The following is a 22,753-nucleotide window of genomic DNA, read 5'->3' on the forward strand; positions in this document are numbered from 1 at the left end:
AGAGAGAGAGAGAGAGAGAGAGAGAGAGAGAGAGAGAGAGAGAGAGAGAGAGAAGCCAATGTGACTAATGTCTGAGGAATAACACTAAAGGGTGACCTTTACTGTTTGCATGCATAACACCCATGTGCACACATGCAGCTACACACACATGAAGACATACGCATGCATATACACGTTCACTCACACAAAGAAGCTTCTTGTTCAGCATGGGCCAGCCTTGGTGAGTTGTCCTCATTCACAGGACTTCTAAGCAGTGAGGTCTTTGATTTTTCTAGCTGGGTTCTTTGCTGCACATATACATATGCCAAACTAAATAGATATAAATTAATATGATTTATTTAAGTGTGCATACAGATTTCAATACCCACTTGAAATGTATTGATGGAGCAACTCTAGGAGTTGAACCCAGAAATTCTTCATATTTAATTAGATAATTAGATAGTAAGATAAAGATTGAGTAGCATTTCTTAGATTGTTTCTAAGATACCCATTCTTTGAATGTCATTTCAATTTTAAAATTTGATATATTTCTCTAAACTCCCATTTATTTAATTATTTTCATTGTATGCTTTAAAGTCTCCATAATTTTTATATTACAAAGACATATTTTTGCTTTCTGATTTAAAAAAAATATTTAGGTTTTGTTTATTCTTTGATTTTTCTAGCCATATTCTCTGATTCATTGTTATTTTTAACATTTAAATTCCCTTTACTAATACTTGGTAAGATTCATAACTCCTTACTTATAAAACAAAATTGCCTTTCTTAATTAGCTATAGCTTCTTATAGGCATAATGGTAGCACTAAGGCTATAGGAGGAACTACTTAAAAATAAATTAATCACATGGCATAGTGGTTGTATGATTAAATTGATACATTTACTTTTATTGAATACTGAACTTGTAAGAGATCCAATCTGAGCTTTTTACTTCATGACTATTCAATGATGTCTCTACTTCTTCCTCAGATCGGGCATGTCCAGAGAAGAATCTATGAAGCTTACTTCTGGACCAAATCATGAAGGAGCTGAAGGGAGTTCCTCACATGGGGAATCTGGCATTCCTGGTCCTTCTGCTCAGAATGCATTAGAAGAACAACAACCAAAAATCATGCAAGGTTCAGCTTCCTTGGAGCCTGACTTCTGCACTACTGTTTGCCCTATGTTAGAAGTTCCGGTGAAGGATGTAATGACAGAATCAGAAACAGAAGACATATTTATCCCGGAGGAATCTGTGATTCAGGAGGAAGTGGCAGAGGAGGTAGAGACAAGTATCTACGAATGCCAAGATGAAAGTCTTAAGACAATTCCTGAGTTTTCTGAGGAATCTGAAAGTCCTGCCACCTCTTGTGAAGAACCCCAGATAACAGCCACTGAAGATAGCTTGGAGTCCTGTGTTGTAATGAATGATATTTTAGACACTTTACCTCACATCGAAGTGAAGATAGTTGAGAAATTAGAATGTCCCCAGGAAGAAATGTCAGTTGTTATTGACCAACTAGAAATCTGTGACTCTCTTCTTCCTTGCCCTTCATCTGTCACCCATGTCCTTGATGTGGAACAGAAGGAGCAAGAAACCACCATAGAAACCAGTGCCATGGCCCTGAGAGCAGGGACATCTTCTCTAGAAAGCCAACTTCCAAATGAGGGAATTGCTGTAGATATGGAGCTACAGAGTGACCCTGAAGAACAGCTCTCAGAAAACGCTTGCATCTCCGAGACTTCCTTCTCCTCTGAGAGTCCAGAGGGAGCATGTGCCAGCCTTCCATCCCCAGGTGGGGAAACACAGTCCACATCTGAAGAGTCATGCACTCCAGCCTCTCTGGAAACAACATTCTGTTCTGAGGTGTCCAGCACTGAGAATACAGATAAGTACAACCAGAGAAACCCCACTGGTGAGAGCCTTCATGCATCTCTGGTGTCAGAAGTATCTCCACTGGTCACCTCACCTGAAATCTCAGAAGCATCTCTTATGTCCAACTTGCCTCTGACGTCTGAGGCATCGCCAGTATCCAACTTGCCTCTAACATCTGAAGCATCTCCAATGTCTGATTTACCACCGACATCAGAGACTTCTTCAGTGTCTTCCATGCCTCTCACCTCTGAGACATCTTTTGTATCCAGTTTGCCAATTCCTGCAGAGACTTCTCCACCTTCTAACTCTTCCATGGATGAGAGAATGGTACATCCACAGAGAAAGTCACCCACAGGATCGGAAGAAGCTATCTCTCCACAGAAAGAGGAACCTTCAATCCCCACCAAGCCCCTGGGAGAGAGCCTCGTCTCCCACCCAAAGCCTTTGTCCACCATTCCAGAACCCATCAACATGAGTTCTGCCATGGTGCCTGAAGCACTTCCACCTGAAGAATCGCACAGTCAGACACTGAGTCAGGAGCTTTGTAATGCTCATGTTGAAATGGAGAAGCTCTATGCCTCTTCCATCCCAGAACTTCCTTCTACAGAGATGACAAAAGTTAAAAACCATAGTGTTCTGCAAAGAACTGAAAAGAAAGGGGTGTCTTCACCATTGGAAATCCCTGTCTTTTCTGAGGAAACGGAGACCAAGGGAATCGAGCTTCCTCCAGCTAAACTACAGGACAAGCAATATGTGCCATCAGTAGATAAGGCTACATTTTTAGAAGGCTCAAGAAACAAAATACATAAGCAGAGCAGTACACTGAATCGATTGGAGACCTCACATACTTCCAAAATATCAGAGCCCTCCAAGTCCCCCGATGGGATAAGAAATGACAATAGAGAGTCAGAGATATCAAAAAGGAAAACCGTGGAACACAGCTTTGGAATATGTAAAGAAAAAAGAGCTAGGATTGAAGATGATCCGTCAGCCCGCAGCCTAGCGTCCAGCAGTCCTCCTGAGAAAGAGCAGCCACCACGAGAGGAGCCCCGGGTTCCCCCTCTCAAGGTATGGTATTTTAAACAGGAAAAAAATATATATATATATATATATATATATATATATATATATACCCTTATATAGAAACTTAATTTCCAAAAGTTAGGTGCTTCTCTTTTAGGGCTTCACATAGCAAACTATAATCTAATCTACTTATTTTCACTCTAACATTAAATTGTCTTTAAAAAACTGCATAGAGGAGACTTCAGAGATGGATCAATAGTTGGGAACACTTACCACTCTTGCAGACGATCCATATTCAGTTCCAGCATCCATCAGGTGGCTCAACAGAGGACCTGTAGCTTTCTGTTGTTCATGGTACTTGCAGGCACATTGCAGCACACATACATACACACACATTTAAAAAAAAAATCCTTAATAATCTATACAATGAGTCCATGCAAGGAGATCTGAATTATCCATCTGTTTAAAAGCAGGATTTAGGAACAGTGTAGAGAAGGGTGGGGCCTGGCAGACCCTATACAACATGGAGAGGTCAGGAATTTTGTGGATATCATGGTACAGATGCGGACCTTGGGAAGGTATAAAAGATGAAGTTCCACAGGTTTGAGCCAGGAGCAGAGCTGGCACTGAGAGATGATGACCCAACAAACACTGGACATGCACTGCCACTGCCACAGATAAAGAACATGACTTATGGGGCACCTCTGAATATTTCTTAAGCAATTTTAAAAAATCATTATGAATTAAGAGAGAATAGAGTAGCTGTATCAATAAATCAAAGATTTTGTTTCCAAGATATTAAAGAGGCCTCAGATGTCACCAAATGATAAAGCGTTTTAGACTGATAATCCTCTTTAGATACTTAGATTTTATCCTGGATCAGTGTATCCTTTAAGAAGATACATATGTTAAATAAGTTATAGGTATGAAAGAAAAATGAAAATTAAGGTTGTTTCAAAAGAAATATGATTACAAATTTTGCTACGCTGCAGCATACTTATTTGTGTTCTTTTTCTACTTCAGTTTATGTTTGTACAATGGATAATTTCCTCTTCATAGGTCACTGTAGAATTAAAATCATCTTAAGCTTTTTAAAAGTACAGGGTTTTTTTTGTTTTTGTTTTTGTTTTTGCTCTGTTACACCCAAGTTCATAGGTGATTCAGGATCTTTACAAGGCTGAGTTTAAGAGTGTGGTTTTAGTTAATTTACTTAATAAAGCAGTGCCTATTAAATAAGATTCTAATCATTTAAAGGTCTGTTGCAAACACCAATTAATAAATCACTCTGCTGTCTATAAATATAGAAAGAAAAGCATAAATATGCTTTTTACATTTTGTTTGCTATTCCAGCATTATTTTTCTGATCAAAAGCTGATGTTCAGACTGCTATGCACTTTATTTAAATATATATTATCAAGTTGAGTAGATATGTATATGATAGATATTTGTTTTCAGAAAGTCAGAAAGTAATTTATACCCTTAGTTTTTGCCTTGAACCTCTTGATTAAGCAGACTTTGATAGAATTTTATTATTTTAATTATTTAGACTAAGGGAAATGTTAAACATAAAAATGTAATCCTTCTGGAAAATAGGTGATTCTTGGCTATGGATTGGAGGACATGATTTATAAGCAGCTTGTACATAAGAACAGAAAATTGCTCAAAGAGATGAGAAGTTATCTAGAGGCCCAGAAACACATCCCAGGTGGGAAGATCCTGTACCCATCCAGGAATTGTAATGCCTATATACATATGTGTTTTACACAAATATATAAATCTTCTGGTACAGTGTTGTTCTAAATGGGGAGGAGAAGGACACAGAGCATATATCTGTGAACAGCCAAATTAGATATTTACAGACTCTCTGCCACTATATGATTGTCAAATCCCTGGGCAGGTAACTTCCAAGTTTGAAATGAGGACAGAAACCAGAGCCCCCCAGCCCCCAAAACTGTGACTCTGAGGGTGGTCTTAGTGAATGGTTCACCACAGCCTTACCATAGGAAGCTGCACACTAGCTCTTGTGCCTCCCACATGAGATGATGAGATGATGACTTTTTGACCTATTGACCTATATTGACTTTTTGTTCTATTAAATAGCATGACTAGGTAAGCAGTATAGATAGACTGGACTGGGACAGGTACAATGTCCCTGTAGACAATCAATATTAGAAGAAATCACCCAACTCATTTGTTTTGAAATGCAAATGCTGTCAAGTCACCTATCCCTGCTTTTATTAAAATGCCAGGGTAATACACAGCTTAAGTACAGTATCATTTATCTACATAAAGCTACTGACCAAAAATAACTGACTTTATGAACAGTAATAGTATTCTTATTGCACACGTTAGGCAGCAGTCCAGATGTTTATGAGAATCCATCAAAACCATACCACCCTCTGATCATAGAGCCACTGAGGCACACAGTGATCTTCCACATAGCCAGGATGAGAACTCTGGTTTCCGTGCCCCTTGGCCAGGGCTGTTTGCTTTGGATTACATGAAGGAAGATTAAACTGGGAGTAAACATCTCAGTTGGTTTGTTTTTCTCTAGCAGGGAAGATAATTTTAAAAGTAAGTATCGATAAGTCTTTCCGACTATCTATCTATCTATCTATCTATCTATCTATCTATCTATCTACCATCTATTCTCTCTCTCTCTATTCTCTCTCTCTCTCTCTCTCTCTCTCTCTATATATATATATATATATATATATATATATATATATATAAAATCCATCTATCCTCTATTATCTGTCTATCTTTATATGTATCAACTATCTATCATCTATCTATCTCTATTCCATGCATACATGGAATAGAGATAGAGAGATAGATGATAGATTTATATAAATATTATATATATATAATAGAGATAGATAATATATATATATATATAATCCATCTATCTTCTATCTATATATGTATCATCTATGTATGTATCTATCTATCATCTATTTTTTTAAAACATGGTCTTTCTGTGTTGCCCATGCTGACCCAGAACTCACTGTGTAGCCTAGGCTAACCTCAGACTCTCACTGGCCTCCTGATTACAAGAGTGATCCACCATAAGCTAATCTCATCCTAAGGAGCATGAGGCTTGCCTCTATTCATATGTGTATGTAAGAATAGTCTTCATATTTTCCTAAACAAAATTATTGGTTGATGCCATCATAGGTGAAAAACTTCATTGTCACATTCACACTGCACATTTTTTTTTATGTCCTAAATGTACATGCAGGCATTTGGACATATTTCAATCCACATTATAACTGAATGCTGCATACTCCCATCCCACTAACCATTTTTTATTAAGGCAGACATTGTCATGGAGTTCCAATCTGCTTCAAGCTCAGTAGATAGCCTAAGATAAGACCAGGTCTCACTGTGTAGCCTGAAACTGGTTTTGTAGACCAGATTGGATCCAAGATCATCCAAGACTGGATCCTGCCTTTATTTCCTGTTCATGTTAGGATTCCAGAGATATAACCCAGGACTTCGTGCATGTTAGACAAGCTCTGAACCAACTGGATTCTATCCATAGTCCTCCTCCTCCCCTTGAGTTACTGTGATCCACCACCCTCCTCACTGGTTGCATGCTAATATCTTTTTATTCTTTCCTCTTTCAGATTCAGCTTTCTAAAATTGGGCCACCTTTCATCATTAAGAGCCAGCCAGTCTCCAAAGCAGAGTCCAGGGCATCCACTAGTACATCAGTCAGCAGTGGGAGGAACACTGGAGCCAGGACCCTTGCAGACATCAAGGCCCGTGCTCAACAAGCCCGGGCCCAGCGTGAGGCTGCTGCAGCTGCTGCAGTTGCAGCTGCAGCGAGCATTGTCTCAGGAGCCATGGGAAGCCCAGGAGAAGGCGGGAAGGCAAGAACCCTAGCCCACATCAAAGAGCAGACCAAAGCTAAGCTCTTTGCAAAACATCAGTCCAGAGTCCACATCTTCCAGACCTCCAAGGACACCCGGTTACCTTCTGTCAGCACGAAGGAAGACTCTCTCAATATGGAAGCCTCTCCTACCCCTGAGACAAAAATGGAAGGCTCTACAGGAGTCATTATCATCAATCCAAACTGCAGATCTCCTAGCAGCAAGCCCACACACATCCGGGAGATCACCACTGTATTACAGCAGCCTCTGAACCCACCTCAGATTCCAGAAACTGCCACTGACTTGTCTGTGCATAGTTCTGATGACAACATACCTGTGTCACATTTAACTGAGAAAATTGTTTCATCTACCTCTTCAGAAAATAGCAGTGTACCCATACTTCATAATAAAAGTCCCATCAACCCCATCCCTATGTCTGTCTGCAGCACTGCTATGTCAGGAGCAATTAAAGAGCATCCCTTTGTGAGTCCTGTTGACAAATCTTCTGTCCTCATGTCTGTTGACAGTGCAAACAGTACGATTTCTGCTTGTAATATAAGCATGTTGAAATCCATCCAGGGATCTGATGCTCCTTGCATAGCCCTTGTACCAAAATGTATCAACAGGACTCCTATACCAGTTGCTCCAGAAGGTACTGGACAGTCAAACTCCATAGATGGGAAGGCCCTGCTTGTACCCAGCAGCAAGGCTGCTAACGTAATATCTAATCAGTACACATCTGTGCCAGCTCCTACCATTGCAAGTAATTTGCCAAACCATCTCTGCACTAGCTCTGTCTTGATTCCCCCCACAGGGATTAATAACAGATTTGCTTCTGAGAAGATAGCCATGCCCGGGAGTGAAGAACAGACCACCGTGTCCATGGGGGCCACTGTGAGAACAGCCCTCAGCTGTGGTGATTCGGTAGCTGTCACTGATTCACTGGTTCCACGCCCGCCCATTGCAATGTTTGCAGGAAACGTGCTCACTGTAAACTCTTACAACTGTCCTCCCAAACTAAGTGGGGAGAGCTTGGACAACAATTCAGGGCCTCTAAACAGAGCAGACAATTCTGAGACACCTCAGCAGCCACCAGGGGGCTTTGTCCCAGCAACCATAAACAGATCAATTCCGTGTAAAGTCATCGTGGACCACAGCACAACACTGACCTCCAATTTGTCTCTAACTGTCTCCATTGAAAGTGGAGACTCAAGCTTGGAATCCCAGACTAGGTCGGTGAGGACAGATGTATCCATCCAGCCTGTGGCATGTCCTCAGGTGTCTGTCATCAGTAGACCTGAGCAGGCCACAAGTGAAGGGCTTGACCATGGTTCTGTTTTTATTGCTGCTCCTACGGCCAAACAGGACTGTAAGACATTGCAGGCCACTTGCACCGGTCTCCGAGAATTGCCCCTGACTCTTCCAGATAAACTAAATGAAGTGACTGTACCTACTCATGGCTTCGCAGAACAAGTACGAAACTCAAGTACTTTCAAGAATGAAACAGACGCAGCCTGTAGCAATCAATATAACCCAGGAAACCGGATTTGCTGGAGTGAAGACCCAATGAGAAACACAGCACAGCCTGGGGTTAGTCACTCAAGCTCAAGCAAACAGAAGGAACATCCAGAGCAGACTGGCCTGAAGGCTGTGAAGACAGAGCATGTCAACTATGCACACGTGTCAGATCTCCACCCTAGGAATCTCATCACGAATGTCAGTCTTCCTGTGAAGCCCGAACCTCATGAAGTAGACAAGGGCTTTAGAATGGACACTGAGGACTTTTCTGGCCCCGAGCGTCCTCCTCCAGTCACAGAGGTGACCAACAGTGCCAGTGCACAACCAACACAGACCATGAAGCCTTCCACCACAAGCCCTGTGGAAGAGGCTATTCCCTTGGCTCCAGACACCCTGAAAAGAATTCCAAGTGCGAGCAGCTCAAGCTGCCGCCTGTCTTCCGTGGAAGCTAATAACCCACTGGTGACACAGTTACTGCAGGGCAACCTGCCTCTGGAAAAAGTGTTGCCGCAGCCAAGACTGGGAGCCAAACTTGAAATCAACAGACTCCCTCTGCCCCTTCAAACTACCTCAGTGGGTAAGACAGGGCTGGAAAGAAGCATGGTTGAAATGCCCTCCAGCTCTCCAAATCCAGACGGTAAGGGCTATTTGGCAGGGACTCTAGCACCAGTCCAAATGAGAAAGCGAGAAAACCATCCCAAAAAGAGAGCAGCCAGGACGGTGGGAGACCACGCTCAAGTTAAATGCGAGCCGGGGAAGATGGTGATGGAGCCCGATGTCAAAGCGGTACCCTGCGTCATCAGTCCGGGCATGAGCCAGCTAGGACACAACCAGCCATTTAAGCAGGAACGGCTTAACAAGCCCTCCATGGCCAACAGGATCATGCCCAGCCCTGAGGTCAAACAACAAAAGCGGCTGTTGCCTGCATGTAGCTTCCAGCCGAGCCTATTCCATGTGAACAAAAATGAAGGCTTCCACGCTGACACTGGTACCTCACATAGACAGCAGTTCTACCAAATGCCCATGGCTGCCAGGGGACCCCTTCCCACTGCTGCTCTGTTACAGAACTCTCCCAAGACCCCAGTAGGCTGCAATGCATTTGCCTTCAATAGGCATCTTGAACAAAAAGCATTGGGAGATGTGAATCTCCCCACAGCACCTCACCAGCTAAGACTAGCCAATATGTTGTCCCCCAACATGCCTATAAAAGAAGGCGAGGATGGGGGAGGCACCACACACACAGTGCCAAGCAAGGCAGTGGTCCATGCTCCACTGCCACCTCCACCACCCCCTCCACCACCGCCCCCTCCACCCTTGGCCTTGCCCCCGCCACCCCCTCCACCCCCTCCACTACCTCCACCTCTTCCCACTGTAGAAGTCCCATCCGATCAAAAACAACCACCGGTTACTATGGAAACCACTAAGCGACTTAGTTGGCCCCAGTCCACGGGCATATGTAGCAATATCAAATCAGAACCTCTTTCTTTTGAGGAAGGTTTAAGCAGCAGCTGTGAACTGGGCATGAAACAGGTTCCATATGACCAGAACGAAGTGAAAGAGCAGCTGAAGGCATTTGCATTAAAAAATGCAGATTTTTCTTCCTACTTGCTCTCTGAGCCCCAAAAGCCTTTTACCCAATTAGCTGCTCAAAAACTACCAGTACCCCAGCAACAACCGCTCTGTGGAAGTTACCCGACGATACACTTTGGGAGCACAAATTTCAAAAGGGCAGCATCTGCCATTGAAAAGTCCATTGGGATTCTGGGAAGTGGCTCCAGCCCCGCCACCAGCACGGGTCTGACAGGTCAAAACACTCAGATGCCGGTTCAGAACTTTGCAGACAACAGCAATGCAGATGAGTTAGAGCTGAAATGTTCTTGCCGGCTCAAAGCCATGATTGTGTGCAAAGGCTGTGGGGCCTTCTGCCACGATGACTGCATAGGTCCATCCAAACTTTGTGTAGCTTGCCTGGTTGTCCGATAAGAGCTGGGTGAAGGATTCAGTACCCCCACCCTGCATCCCAAATTTTAACATGAAAAAGCCTAACATAATTAGCAAGGAGTCAAGTAGAGCATTGGCTTCCATGCCAGCATATTTTCATTGAAAAGTAAGTCATCTTGGGTTTTTCTGGGTGATTATTTTCTTACGTTTCTCATACAGGGGTGATGCAAAGCTCGGGAATGAATGGCTTTTGCCTGTTCAGTCACGATTCACAGCTTGGTGTGTTTCTGTGTACACAGGTCACTGCCTCATTTTTTTTTTCCATTTTGTCTTTTTTTCTTTCAACTCAGGCCTAGACAGAGCATCATGAGTTGTCTAATCGCCAGATATGCAGCTGTTGAAAAACTATGATAAGCATGATTTGACCTAGCCATGTTTCCTTCCATAGTTTCGATGTCACAGCAAGCATTTCTGCAGTGATTTGGGGGGAGGGAGATGCCTACCCTTACCCACTGGTTCAAGTCATAATAGGAATGGGAGCCTGCTTTAAAAATGTCATTCCTTCTGGTGCCTCTAATCACAGAAGGTGCATGAAGGATGTGTCTGTGGAGTCCACTGTCCTAGCTCTCTTTCCTCCCTTCTTACTCTTTCTCAGAGACCGGCAGAAAACCTAAGTTGGCTTTGGATTTTGCCCACAAATTGTGATTGAATATATATATTGCATCTGAATTGACAACTGGGCTTTGTGCGATAGGTAGCCTGACAGTAGCCCTTGGATAGTCAATAACGTAAGATCCTTTGACTGATAGTCATGGGCCAAGTGTTGTGGTGTTCCACATGTGGCTTTTAAGAGCAAATCTGAAAACCTGTGCCCTACCTAATATTAAAAGTGAACAATAAAATGCTGTACATGCATTATTGTGAGCTAATAAGATAGAATATTAGCCATTCTACTCACTCTGTTCCAAATACCACATGGAAATTGGGGACACGTGGAGTGGATGCAGCCCTCAGTCATGCCAGGGTACCCTGGCCTTTCCAGAGACTAGCCACCTCTTTTCACAGGTGTCATATAGATGGCAGTGACTGCAGAAGGCAGTATGAATGGTGACCTTTTTCAGAACCATTTATCCCCTCTTGATTCACAATCTGTACAGTTGTCTTTGACTCTGAAATAACTCTTACTTAAAAAAAAAAAAAAAAAAAAAAAAAAATGCTCCCTCCCACATGTGTTGCTCTTTCATTCCTCATACCNTCAGAACCATTTATCCCCTCTTGATTCACAATCTGGACAGCCAGGGCTAAACAGAGAAACCCTGTCACAAAAAAAAAAAAAAAAAAAAAAAAAAAGTGCTCCCTCCCACATGTGTTGCTCTTTCATTCCTCATACCTAAGGAAGTGGAACTGGAAAGGGGATATTGCATCTCGCACAGTTCCCTTCGAAGTTCATCCAGTAAGAACTGAGGACTTAAGCTCCTTCCATATGCTGACTCCTTGCCTTCCAGAGACAGCTGGGCTTGAGGAAAGGCTTGGTTCCCAAAAGCAAGCTCAAAAGCACAGGCTCACAACTGGACGCTGAAAGGAAGGCAAAGTACACCCACTTAACTCCAGTCTCAGAGCACAAAGCGCAGTGCCATTAGCCGATTGGTTGTGCCTATAGAACTAAAAGAATTCAGAGTGGAAGAAAATTACGTGTCCAGGGTAAGAGTGAAAGATATTTTTCACATGGGATCACCTTTTCAATGTAAACTTTTTTGACATTCCTTGAAAACGCATCTTAAAAATTAACCAGAATGAGTAGAAAATACATTCCTGAAAGAAACAAAAGCCACGTTTAAAAAAAAAAACATAGCCAACTATGGTGGGTTTTTATCCCCTTCTAAATTTATTATTGTGATGTTGCCAAATTTCTTTAGGTGACAAAGACATCGTTTTAACAAATCATTGAATGTGAAAGATCCTTTATCTTAAGACAACAAAGCAAAGAAAGGCCTGCCTACAGCTGATTCGGGGCTCTGGTCCTGTTGCTGCCTTTCCATATTAAAGCTAACAGAATTGACAGTGGAGAAAGCCAGCGGTGGGCTTAGCCAGCTACACCCCAGGACTGCAGTCTTAAGGCCGGGGTGGTGAGCTGCCTGCCTTGCCAGGGTGTATATGCATGCTGTGCTTATCAGTGATGCCCTTATGGTCTGCTTGGGTATGATATCATCTTAATTTTGAAGATTGTGCTCTTAGCCTCACAGCGGGGCACCCCAATACACAATGACACTTGCATGCCAACCCCTTCCTATTTAATCGCTGCTATTCCAGCGTCAGATACTGTCTACACCAGCAGATTCTGAACTACAACGTCAGTACCTGACACCTATTAAAGAAACCCAAGTCTACGAAGCCTTTGCACTCTGTATGAGAGGAACAGTTGAGGCTGAAGGGATGTTGAGCTCATTGTCAGTTACACCTTTGTTGAGTACTGCCTGCCATTTGCTTCCGGGGAATAAAGAAAAGTGTCCTTCTGTATGTTTGGATTTTTCACATAGTAAGTTTGGAAATTCAAATGTTGATAGTGCATGGATTCTGTCACCCAGGTCCAAAGATCATAATTTTTCTACTGCCTCCTCTTATCTGCCCCAATTCAAATTATCGATGTTCTCTTATAGCTTATTTTCCTGAGTCATTATCTTTGGGTGAATACAATAATGAAATTCAGAAGCAAAATGTCGGCTAGGTATTTTGTAGATATGTATTTCACCTTTATATGAAAGCCCACATATCTGAATTAAGCAAGCAGCTTCTCAGCTTTCTCAGTCTACATGTTTCTTTGTGTGTGCAACTTGACAATGTTATTGACTATGCGATTATGGTGATATAATGTGCAAACTTCATATGTGCAGTTTCCTGATCATTGGACATTATTAGTCCCCTATCAGAAAAAGAACTTGCACATGTAACATGTATTTATTTTTAATCACAAAGGATGTATTTCTCAAAATAGCACTTTTGGAGCAGGGGAGAGGGAAACTGCCATGCTCTATTCCCCTCCATGGGAGATGCATATGCCTGAGGTGTATAGAACATTTAGCTAGTTAATGGGCATGTTAATAAAAAGCATTCTGATGCAAAATTCATTTTCAAAATGAAAATATTTATCCTTCCCCAAAGTAAGAATGCAAAATCCAGTGACCATAGCACCACAGTTATGTAGAATATTTCCATGTGAAGGCCTAACATTAATGAAACAAACTTGAAAACCTATGAGGCTGAACCAGGTTCCTAGAAAGACTTCATAGTGATGTCTCTTTCCAAGGTGAGCTATAGAGGCATAGCTTACTTCTGGTCCCTGGATATTCCTACTCAGTTCAAAATAAGCATACAGAAATCACCTGGTACCTGTGGTGCTTCATAATGTAGTCAGAAATGTTGTTTTTTAAAGTATACGATGCTGCAAGCCTGTTTCCTTTACAAACACTCGCACAATTTCGAAAGAGGGATTTGCTGTGGCCAGTCTCCCTGCTTCTCCAGGTGGGGTGTGATGCTGAAGCCAAACTTAGCCCTGTATGGTCCTAGTCTGGTGTAGAAGCTCAGCATCCTAATAGCTGCCTGGGGACACCTACCCCACTGAACACACACAGCTCAGACTCCAGTCCATCTGTGTTCCCCGAGAACAATGTGAAGAGTCCTGAAACAGAACTCATCAACTGTCAGGGGCCTATGTAGCCAAAATGTCACTGTAAGAATTGTGTTGCCTCCTGCTCTCATGTTTGTCACAGTAAGGCAAGCAAACGGCATTTCTACTATAATTTAAAGGAGCTGCTTTTTTTTTTTAAAATAGCATACACTATTTAGCTTTGAACTATATTTTATAGTTACAAAATAATCTAGACTGTAGAGAGAATTTGTTGTGTTTATACTGTTCACGAATGTTCCAGAAAAGTGCTTTACCTGGTTCCTCTCATTTCCTGGCTCTGCTGTATTCCCTCCTTGCTTCGCAGAAATCCAATCTCATTTATGTTTTCAGTACCATTTATTTTTAAAAATCTGTTCGTGTGTATTGTTCCTTCTTTGGGTCAGTATTCTACATGTTTACATCTGTTTGACATTAGCCGTGTAATGCCTTTTTTTTTTCAAAGGCGGAATTTACTCCTCCAGCATGACAGCAAAATGTGAAGTCAACCAGAACACACCGCGCATGGCACACGCAGACTGGGGGCCAAGGCCCTGATTGTACACAGACATTTCCTATCAGCATAGAGAAAAGTGAAACCCTCCTTCAGTCCTCTACCAAAGAATATATTATTCCCACAGGAAAAACTCAGAAAGGTGTGTAAAGCCCTCAGGAGGAGGTGCAGTTGATCCATAAGACTGCTACAACGGAATAGCGGTATGCTTGCTTTGATACCTGACTAAATGTGACTGGCTGCAACAAGCGTTTCAAAAGAAAGTTTTAGGCAGTGTTTGGTTTAGAATTCAGGGATCATGCATTCTTTAATGGTGCTGTTTGTTTTTTTATTTCTTCTTTTCTACAAAGAATAAAAAGTGTTGCCTACAGAAGTGACTGCTCATGATGATGTAAGTTAAATGGAACGTCCGTCTCTGTTTCTATGTTCCTCCCTCTCTCCAAGTAAGAATTTGGTTTCAGTATCAAAATATTCTGGAGAAAATAAAGAAATGAAAACACGAAATGCTTGTCATTTTAATTTGTGAATGTTATGAGGTTTGAATGTTCTATTTGGGAAAACGTGCATATAAGTCTTGAATTATCTACTCTTATTCTTGGTATGAGGAACTGTCAACATATGATTGTAACCATTGTTAACAGAGTAAAATCAGCAATTGATGGTGTCTGCTGAGCATACAGTCTCCAGCGATATTTGGCCCTTGTCACGAGCATTTTAATTTCTTACATCAGAAGCATTCATGTAAATAAATGGTTCCTGCCAGAATTAACTTACATTGCAAAATGAAAGCAATCTTAAAAGAATTGTTCTGGTGGATATTGTATCCGAGCTGAACAATTGGAGCTGTAGTGATTTGTATACAGTGCTATGAACCATTAGAACAAAATTACCCCAGTCATGTTTATCAAGGTAAGGAAATATGTATATCTTTCTGGTAAATTGAATCAGAAATGATTAAATGTTCAATCTGAGTGCAAGGGGGCCTTATGTACATGGAAATCATTGTCTTTCACCACCAGATGGCGGAAGAGGATGTTTGCTTTTGGAGCTCAGGTCTAAATTGCAATTCATTATTTTCAGCAACTGTTAAACCAGTTAACGTAATTCATTTTATTTACAATCATGGCCCTTTGTAAGTGCTGCTGTTGCAGTATTCTACAGACCTAATCTAGTTCAAAATCCACTGTATCAAATTATACAAACTATGGGGCTGGAGAAATAACTCAACAGTTCATAGTCCTCGATGTTCTTCCAGGGGAACAGGGCCTTTCTTCACCTCTCAGCACCCATACTGGTTGACTCACAACCACATGTAACTCAAGTTTCAGCAGACCCAACACATTCTTTTGGTCTCGAAGGGCACATAAACACACACACGCACACGCACGCACACATGCACACACACACACACACAGAGGCACGCACACATGCACACACACACGCACACGCATGCACACACACACACACACACACACACACACACACACACACGCGCGCGCACGCACACATGCACACTTCCTTAGAAATTGAACTGCTTATTTCTTAGGTTGACATTTATTTAAAATGACTTGAATGTTTACATAATTTAACTTATTCATTTCCATAAGATGGATATGAATATACAGTTTTGTGTAAACATTCTTTTATTTTAATTATTAATGGGCCTGATTTTAGTAACAATATTTCTTAGGATGTAAATTATTTGTGTCAAATTGTGGCCTTTATCTGTGCCTGGTGGTTCTTTAGTTATGATGTGCCTATCTCACTATAATCAAAAGTAATTAAGACTCCTAGAAGCATACTCACAGCGTTAGAAAGATTGCTCAGTGTCTAAGAATATTTTGTTCTGCAGAGGACCCAGGTTGATAACCAGCAATTATAATCAGAACAAAGTGTAACTTAGAATCAGGGAATCTCACCCTCTCTGCCATCCACAGGCACTGCACACATGTGATACACAAACATGCATGGAGGCCAAATAGTTGTATACACAAAATATAAATAGATTTAAAAAAAAAAAAAACCAGAAGCACCCTCTCTAGGTATGTGTTTGGTACAATGATTTGTGGATGTTTTTCAATTCACAGAAGTAATCAGAGTCTTTTTGCCCTAAATTACTTAGATCTCAACTTCCAAACACACAGTTATTCAGAGTGATTAGAAAAGGGAAAAGTTGTGGTCAACGAATATCTAATGCAGAAACTTAAGGAGAGCAGTGACTTCTAGTTCCTCAAAACACTTTTATCCAAATTTCTCATGTAATTAAATATTTGGCCATTTTACTTCAAATAAAGTTTTGTGGCTATATTGAGTGATCTCCCATCATGGTACCAGTTCATAAGGAAAACTGATAAGAAACATAACCATTAATCCTGGAAGGAATTGATCAATCCTAAGATGTCTCAAAAAATTTTTAAAAATCGATGTCTCTGAGATAACAAACCTGTGCGACTGGCTGGGAATCTGTGTAAACAAAGCTGTCCCCTGCATCTACACTTGTCAGTGAGGAGACCTTATGCTGTGTGTATTGTATGTTTTAATGGAAAAGTCAATGTCTATACTATTATTTAAGTAACAATTACCATTTACTATATCACAACACATGCCTTTCACACACAAAGGCACACATATGAGAGAGAGAAATACATATGTGTGTGATATGTATGACTTTGTGTACCCTTTTTTTGCATGTGTGGAGTCATGTGTATATAATTATACACATGTGTGCTTGTGGATGCCCAAGCAATTATAGGAGTCCTGAGGAACTAGACTTTGGACCTCATGCTTTCAGACTAAGCTTTAACCTGCTGAGCCAACTCCTCAGCCCTCGATTTTGAAGGAAATAATGTCTGCATGGTTCAAAGTAAATGCCCTAAACCATAATGGAATGTCTTGAAACTTTTCCTTGGGCTTTTTGTAAGTAGAACAGTGGGCACTCCTCATAAGGCCAAGAATACTGGCTACTTTCAGAAAACATCATGGACACTTGAAAGTGACATATGGTTCACCTTTTTTCTGAATTCACCACAAGCTTCTTAGTTGAAAATAGATTCCACTTGTGACCCAAATATCCATCTCTGCTTCCAAGACACGCTCTTACTTGAGGAACACAGTGTTGAAACTTCCTACTCCTCATTAATAAAGGAATACAGGGAAACCCAGGCAGGACCAAGACTCTACTAAGATTTTGCTTAATTTTTTGGTGTCTGGTATCCAATTCTTCCTGACCTAAGAAAGTGGGGTTACCTAAGTAATGAGGAAACAGGAACTTCTTCCGAATGGACTCAACCCACGAAACTTGATTCTGTGTTTCCAATTAGACAGAAGTGTTAAATATTGTAAACATCTGCCCATCACTTCAAATCTTAAAAATGAAAGGCCTGGGAGAGTTCCCCAAGCAGCTACTAAAGGGAGCCCCTATGGTATTTCATACCCTTTCTTCCTTTAAAAGACTGCTTCCTGTGTAGACTCAACATAAATATTTTTGTTTGCTTTCAGTGCTATGCATTTCTATATAAAATCTATATCAAAGATTTCTCTGTGGAGAAAAGGCTATGGGAAGTCAGTTGGTAACTTGAAAAAGAAACATTCAACATTAAAAATAAAAACTTTAAAACTTTTTTTAAAATCTTAACATTCGAATGCTCTTTGCATAATAGTTCTTCTTACCTTATTGCATGTCAGACAAGCACCAGGAAGACAGGATGGGGCTGAGTTGGCTCATTTGGTGAAGCTCTTGCCTTAGATGTATGAAGAACTCTGTTAGATTCCCAGAACTTATGCCTTTAAAAGGTCAGGCATGAGGGTGTTCCCTTGTAATCCCAGCGGTACAGAGACAGAAAGAGATCCCTGGACGCTCACTGGCCAGCAAATCTAACCTACTTGCTGAAGTTCTGGGCCAGTGAGATGCCTCTCCTCTTCCAGCTTCTCTGCACTTTCCACCTAGCCCCATCGCCTCTCCCTCCTTCCTCATCATCCCTCCTTTTTTTTTTTTTTTTTTCTAACTTCTTGGTAAAAGACAGATGCTTTTGTGTTAACTTTTCTTTCCAAACGCTTCACTTCAGAAGTACTGGGACTTATCAAGGATCTGTTTTCACAGGCAACTGAGTAAAGCTGGAAACAGGTGATGAAGTGGCCAGAAGAGCACATCAGTTCATTGTCCCGTGCCAAATAAATGGCCAGGACTGAAATATTACACACCATTTTATGGGCACAATAGGTTATAATTAGAGATGTATATGTTGTATATGCATATACAAATATACATATGTATTCAATAACAAGCCTTTAAAAAAAAAAAAAAAAAAAAAGAGGCCGGGGACCCCTATGGAAGACTTAGGGAAAGAACTGAAGATGCTGAAGGGGATTGCCACCCAATAGGAAGAACAACAGTATCAGTTAACCCAGACCCCTCAGAACTCCCAGAGGGTAGGACACCAACCAAAGAGCATACATGGCCTTGTCCATGGCTCCCACTACATGTGTAGCAAAGGACTGCCTTGTCTGGCCTCACTAGGAGGGGATACACCTAATTCTATAGAAACTTGATGCACCAGGGAAGGGGATGCTAGTGGGGTGAGGTAGGAGAGGGTGGGTGGGTACGGGAGCACCCGCTCAGAGGCAGGCAGGGATGGGGTGACAAACTTGGGGAGGAGAGACCAAAGAGAGGGGCAACATTTGGAATGTAAATAAATAGAAAAATAAATATAAATTAATTTAGTGTATGAAAAAAAGAAAGAGAGACCATGAATTTGAAGGAAAGCAGAGAGGGGTACATAAGAATGCTTGGGGAGAGGAGAGAGAGAGAGAGAAGAAATATTGTAATTAAAATACAGTCTCAAAAATAAATAAATCTTATTTTCTACACATAGATATTATTTATCTTTGTATAAATTTTTGAAGTTTTATCTACATACACTAACAAACACAGTAATTTCTCAGGATTATTCCTACAGAGCAAACTCCATTTTATTTTTTTTTTAATTTTTAAAGGAAAATACTTTTAATGCCCTTTGAACTATGTTCATCACGTTATAAATAAAATCAGGGAAACCTGATCTTTAGGCTGATTTGTGATCAACTACCCAGAATTTTATGCTTTACATGAAGAAGAAAAGCAGCATACAAGGCCTGGGTATCAACAGCTGCCACTTACTGACTGTGATCCTGTCACCATGCTAAGCACGCTGTAGATATCGATACATTAATGCAGCAGCCCTATGGGAAAGCTGTTGCTATTCATAGTATTTCTAAATGAATGATCACAAAGAAATTAAGTTGACAAAGATACATAGCCTTTAAATACATGGCAGACAGTATGACTTTGAAAACCATGCTTTTAATGAACACTGTTGAGTTGATATTATCTATTAGTAGAAAACGTTTAGGAAAAGATACTTCATTTTAAATTCCAATAGAATGGCATCGGGATGCTGTTTGGAAAGACTGTGCCAGCTCTGACTCTTTTACACACAGAGCATATGAATATCTCATCAAAGAATCTCAAAGTTAGAAGGCCTTGCAAGTTCAAGGGCAGAGGAAAACCTGTAACCTCCAGGCCAGGTTCTCACTCATGCTGCTGAGGGCTTTTTCTTTTTTCTTTTACTTTTTATTACTTAAAACAGTTCTAAAATTTAAATGTATTTTGATCATATTCAAATATACTGTCCTATTCTTCCCTTCACCCAAGCCCTTCCAGATCCTCTTCTCTATCCACTCATTAAAACCAATACAACCTAACCCCAATTCAAGAGAAAAAAAAACACAAATTAAAATAAAAAACTGTGACAAAATAAAAGCACATAAACACACACACACACACACACACACACACACATACACACACAAGACACTCACACACACACACAATCTGTGGAATCCATTATATATTAGTCAAATGTTGGTTGCTCCTGACCATGAGGTCTGCCCAGAAGTGATTGATATGCCCAGTGTTACTCTATTGGAGAAAACAGATTTTTCGCTCTGCCAGAAGATATATTTGACTGTTGAGTCGTTAAACTTTTCCCTACTGACTAGGTTTTCTTTTTTGCATTCATTCATTCCTTCATTTTAAAAAAAAAAAAAACAAAATAAAATGCAAGATAAAACAAAAACTATCACATTGAGGTAGGACAGACTAACAGAAGAAAAGGAGCCCAACAGAAGACACAGGAATCAGAGACTCACTTATTTGCTTATTCAAGACTCTCATCCGAACATCAAACTGGAAGCCATGGTATATCCAGTGAGGACGTGGTGCTGATCTGTGTGGCCTCTGTGCATGCTGTGACTTTCGCTGTGAGTTCATATCAGCCTTGCTCATGCTGCCTTAGAGGGCCTTGTTTTCATGGTGGGTTCCATCCTCTCTGGCCCTTACATTCTTTCTACCTCTTCTGTGCTCTGACGAGAGGGATTTTATGGAAATATTCCTTTAAGGTCTGAGTATCCCAATATCTCTTTCTCTCTACATAGTGTCTCACTATTAGTCTCTATATTCGTTTCCCTCTGCTGTATAAGGAAGCCCCTCTGTTGGTGGCTGAACAGGTACTGGTCTAAGTATAGCAGAATGCCTTTAGAAGTCATTTTATCATGGTGGATTTTTTTTTTCTTTTTAGACCAGGATTATTTGGTTTTACACTAGGTCTCTGGGTTGTGTTGATTTAGAGAGCTTAGTCTTAGGTTGTTGGTCACCTAAGCAGTGTCAGGTATGGGTTCCATCTTGTATGGAGAGTATCTTAATTCAAATAGGATACTGGTTGGTTGCCCCCACAAGCTTTCTACCACCATTGCCCTAGTACCAGGACCCATGGCCACAGACATGGCCTTGTGGAAAATTTCTACCTTACATAAGCAATCCTGAGAGAACATTCATGGTTATAACAGTAAGAATGTTTGTGGGAAAAGAGGACACTGTGACCATTGGTTCCAGGATTGCCACCTGACCTTCCAAGAGCCCCCGGGTCTTCTCCTTGGAGCCTCCTCTTGCTTGTGCTTATATTGCCACTCCTGAACAAAGTATTTCAAAGCTTGATCAGTATGATTGACTTGCTCGCTCTCATTCTTCATGTCTCTTTTCCCTCCCACTCTCTCACTCCCTTGCCCTGGGTCCCCACTGATTATCCCTGCAGGTCGGGGCATGCTAGCATATCTTTCAGGCAGTATATGTGTTAGATCAAAGGTTTTGTGGCTGGGTTGGTGTTTATGGTTCTCTTTGGTAGCTTGCAGTACTTCTGCTACCTTTCTGTACCAAAAAGTGCTAGACCATAGTGGTGGAGGCTCTATTAGGCATGAGCTCCACATCTTCATCTCCAGCAAGTTGTGTGTTATGTCTCTCTCTAGCAATAGGCCCTTGCCATGAGTTTGTAGAGAACAACCTATTGTCCTGCCAACAGCTTAGGTTGTTTGGACATTTCTTTCTTTTTTACTTTCTTGGATATTTTCTTTATTTACATTTCAAATGTGTTCCCCTTTCCAGGTCTCCCCTTCAGAAACTCTCTATCCCTTCCCCCCACCCTCGCCTCTATGAGAGTGCGCCCCAACCCACCCACTCCTATCCTAACTCCTTGACATTCCCCTACACTGGGGCATTGAACACCCTCAGGCCTGAGTGCCTCTCCTCCCACTGATATCCAATAAGGCCATCTTCTGCCACATATGTGGTCAGTGCCATGGGTCACTCAATGTGTATTGTTTGGTTGGTAGTCCAGTCCGCGGGAGCTCTGGGGTGTCTGGCCTCTTGACACTATTGCCTCCATGGGGCTGCAAACCTCCTCAGCTTCTTCAGTCCCTTCTCCATCTCCTCCATCAGGGACTCCCGAGCTCAGTCCAATGGTTGGCTGCTAGGCTCCTCCTCTGTTCTTGTCAGACTCTGGCAGAGCTTTTCAAGGGACAACCATATCAGGCTGCTAACGGCAAGCACTTTCAGGCATCCACAAGAGCGTCCAGGTTTGGTGGCTGTACATAGGATGGATCCCCAGGTGGGGCAGTTTCCGGATGGCCTTTCCTTCAGTCTCTGCTCCACACTTTGTCTCCATATTTCCTCCTGTGAGTATTTTGTACACCTTTCTAGAAAGCACAGAAGCACCCATATTTTGGTCTTCCTTCTTCTTAGACTCCATATGGTCTGTGAATTGAATCTTGGGTATTTCAAACTTATGGGCTAATATCCACTTATCAGTGAGTGCATACAATGTTTGTCCATTTGTGACTGAGACACCTCAGTCAGGATGATATTCTCAAGTTCCATCCACTTTCCTGTGAATTTTATGAAGTCATTGTTTTTAATGGCTGAGTAGTACTCCATTGTGTAAATGTACCACATTTTCTGTATCCATTCCTCTGTTGAGGGACATCTGGGTTCTTTCCAACT

At 41.5% G+C, this 22,753-nt stretch overlaps 1 protein-coding gene across 2 annotated transcripts in view; it reads left to right on the forward strand.

Annotated features, from left to right (window-relative positions):
- The window catches only part of Asxl3 (ASXL transcriptional regulator 3), a 181,035-nt gene extending 169,637 nt beyond the window's left edge, over nucleotides 1–11,398 (forward strand). For both annotated transcript variants that reach the window (XM_021214573.2, XM_029547115.1), the window contains 2 exons: nucleotides 968–2,921; nucleotides 6,506–11,398. In XM_021214573.2, coding sequence (XP_021070232.1) covers nucleotides 968–2,921; nucleotides 6,506–10,252 — 5,701 coding nt within the window. In that variant the 3' untranslated portion in view covers nucleotides 10,253–11,398. The remainder of the gene's footprint in view (nucleotides 1–967; nucleotides 2,922–6,505) is intronic.
- Nucleotides 11,399–22,753: the final 11,355 nt, after the last annotated feature.

Source organism: Mus pahari, chromosome 15, assembly GCF_900095145.1.
Source record: "Mus pahari chromosome 15, PAHARI_EIJ_v1.1, whole genome shotgun sequence".
Lineage (NCBI taxonomy): Eukaryota > Metazoa > Chordata > Mammalia > Rodentia > Muridae > Mus > Mus pahari.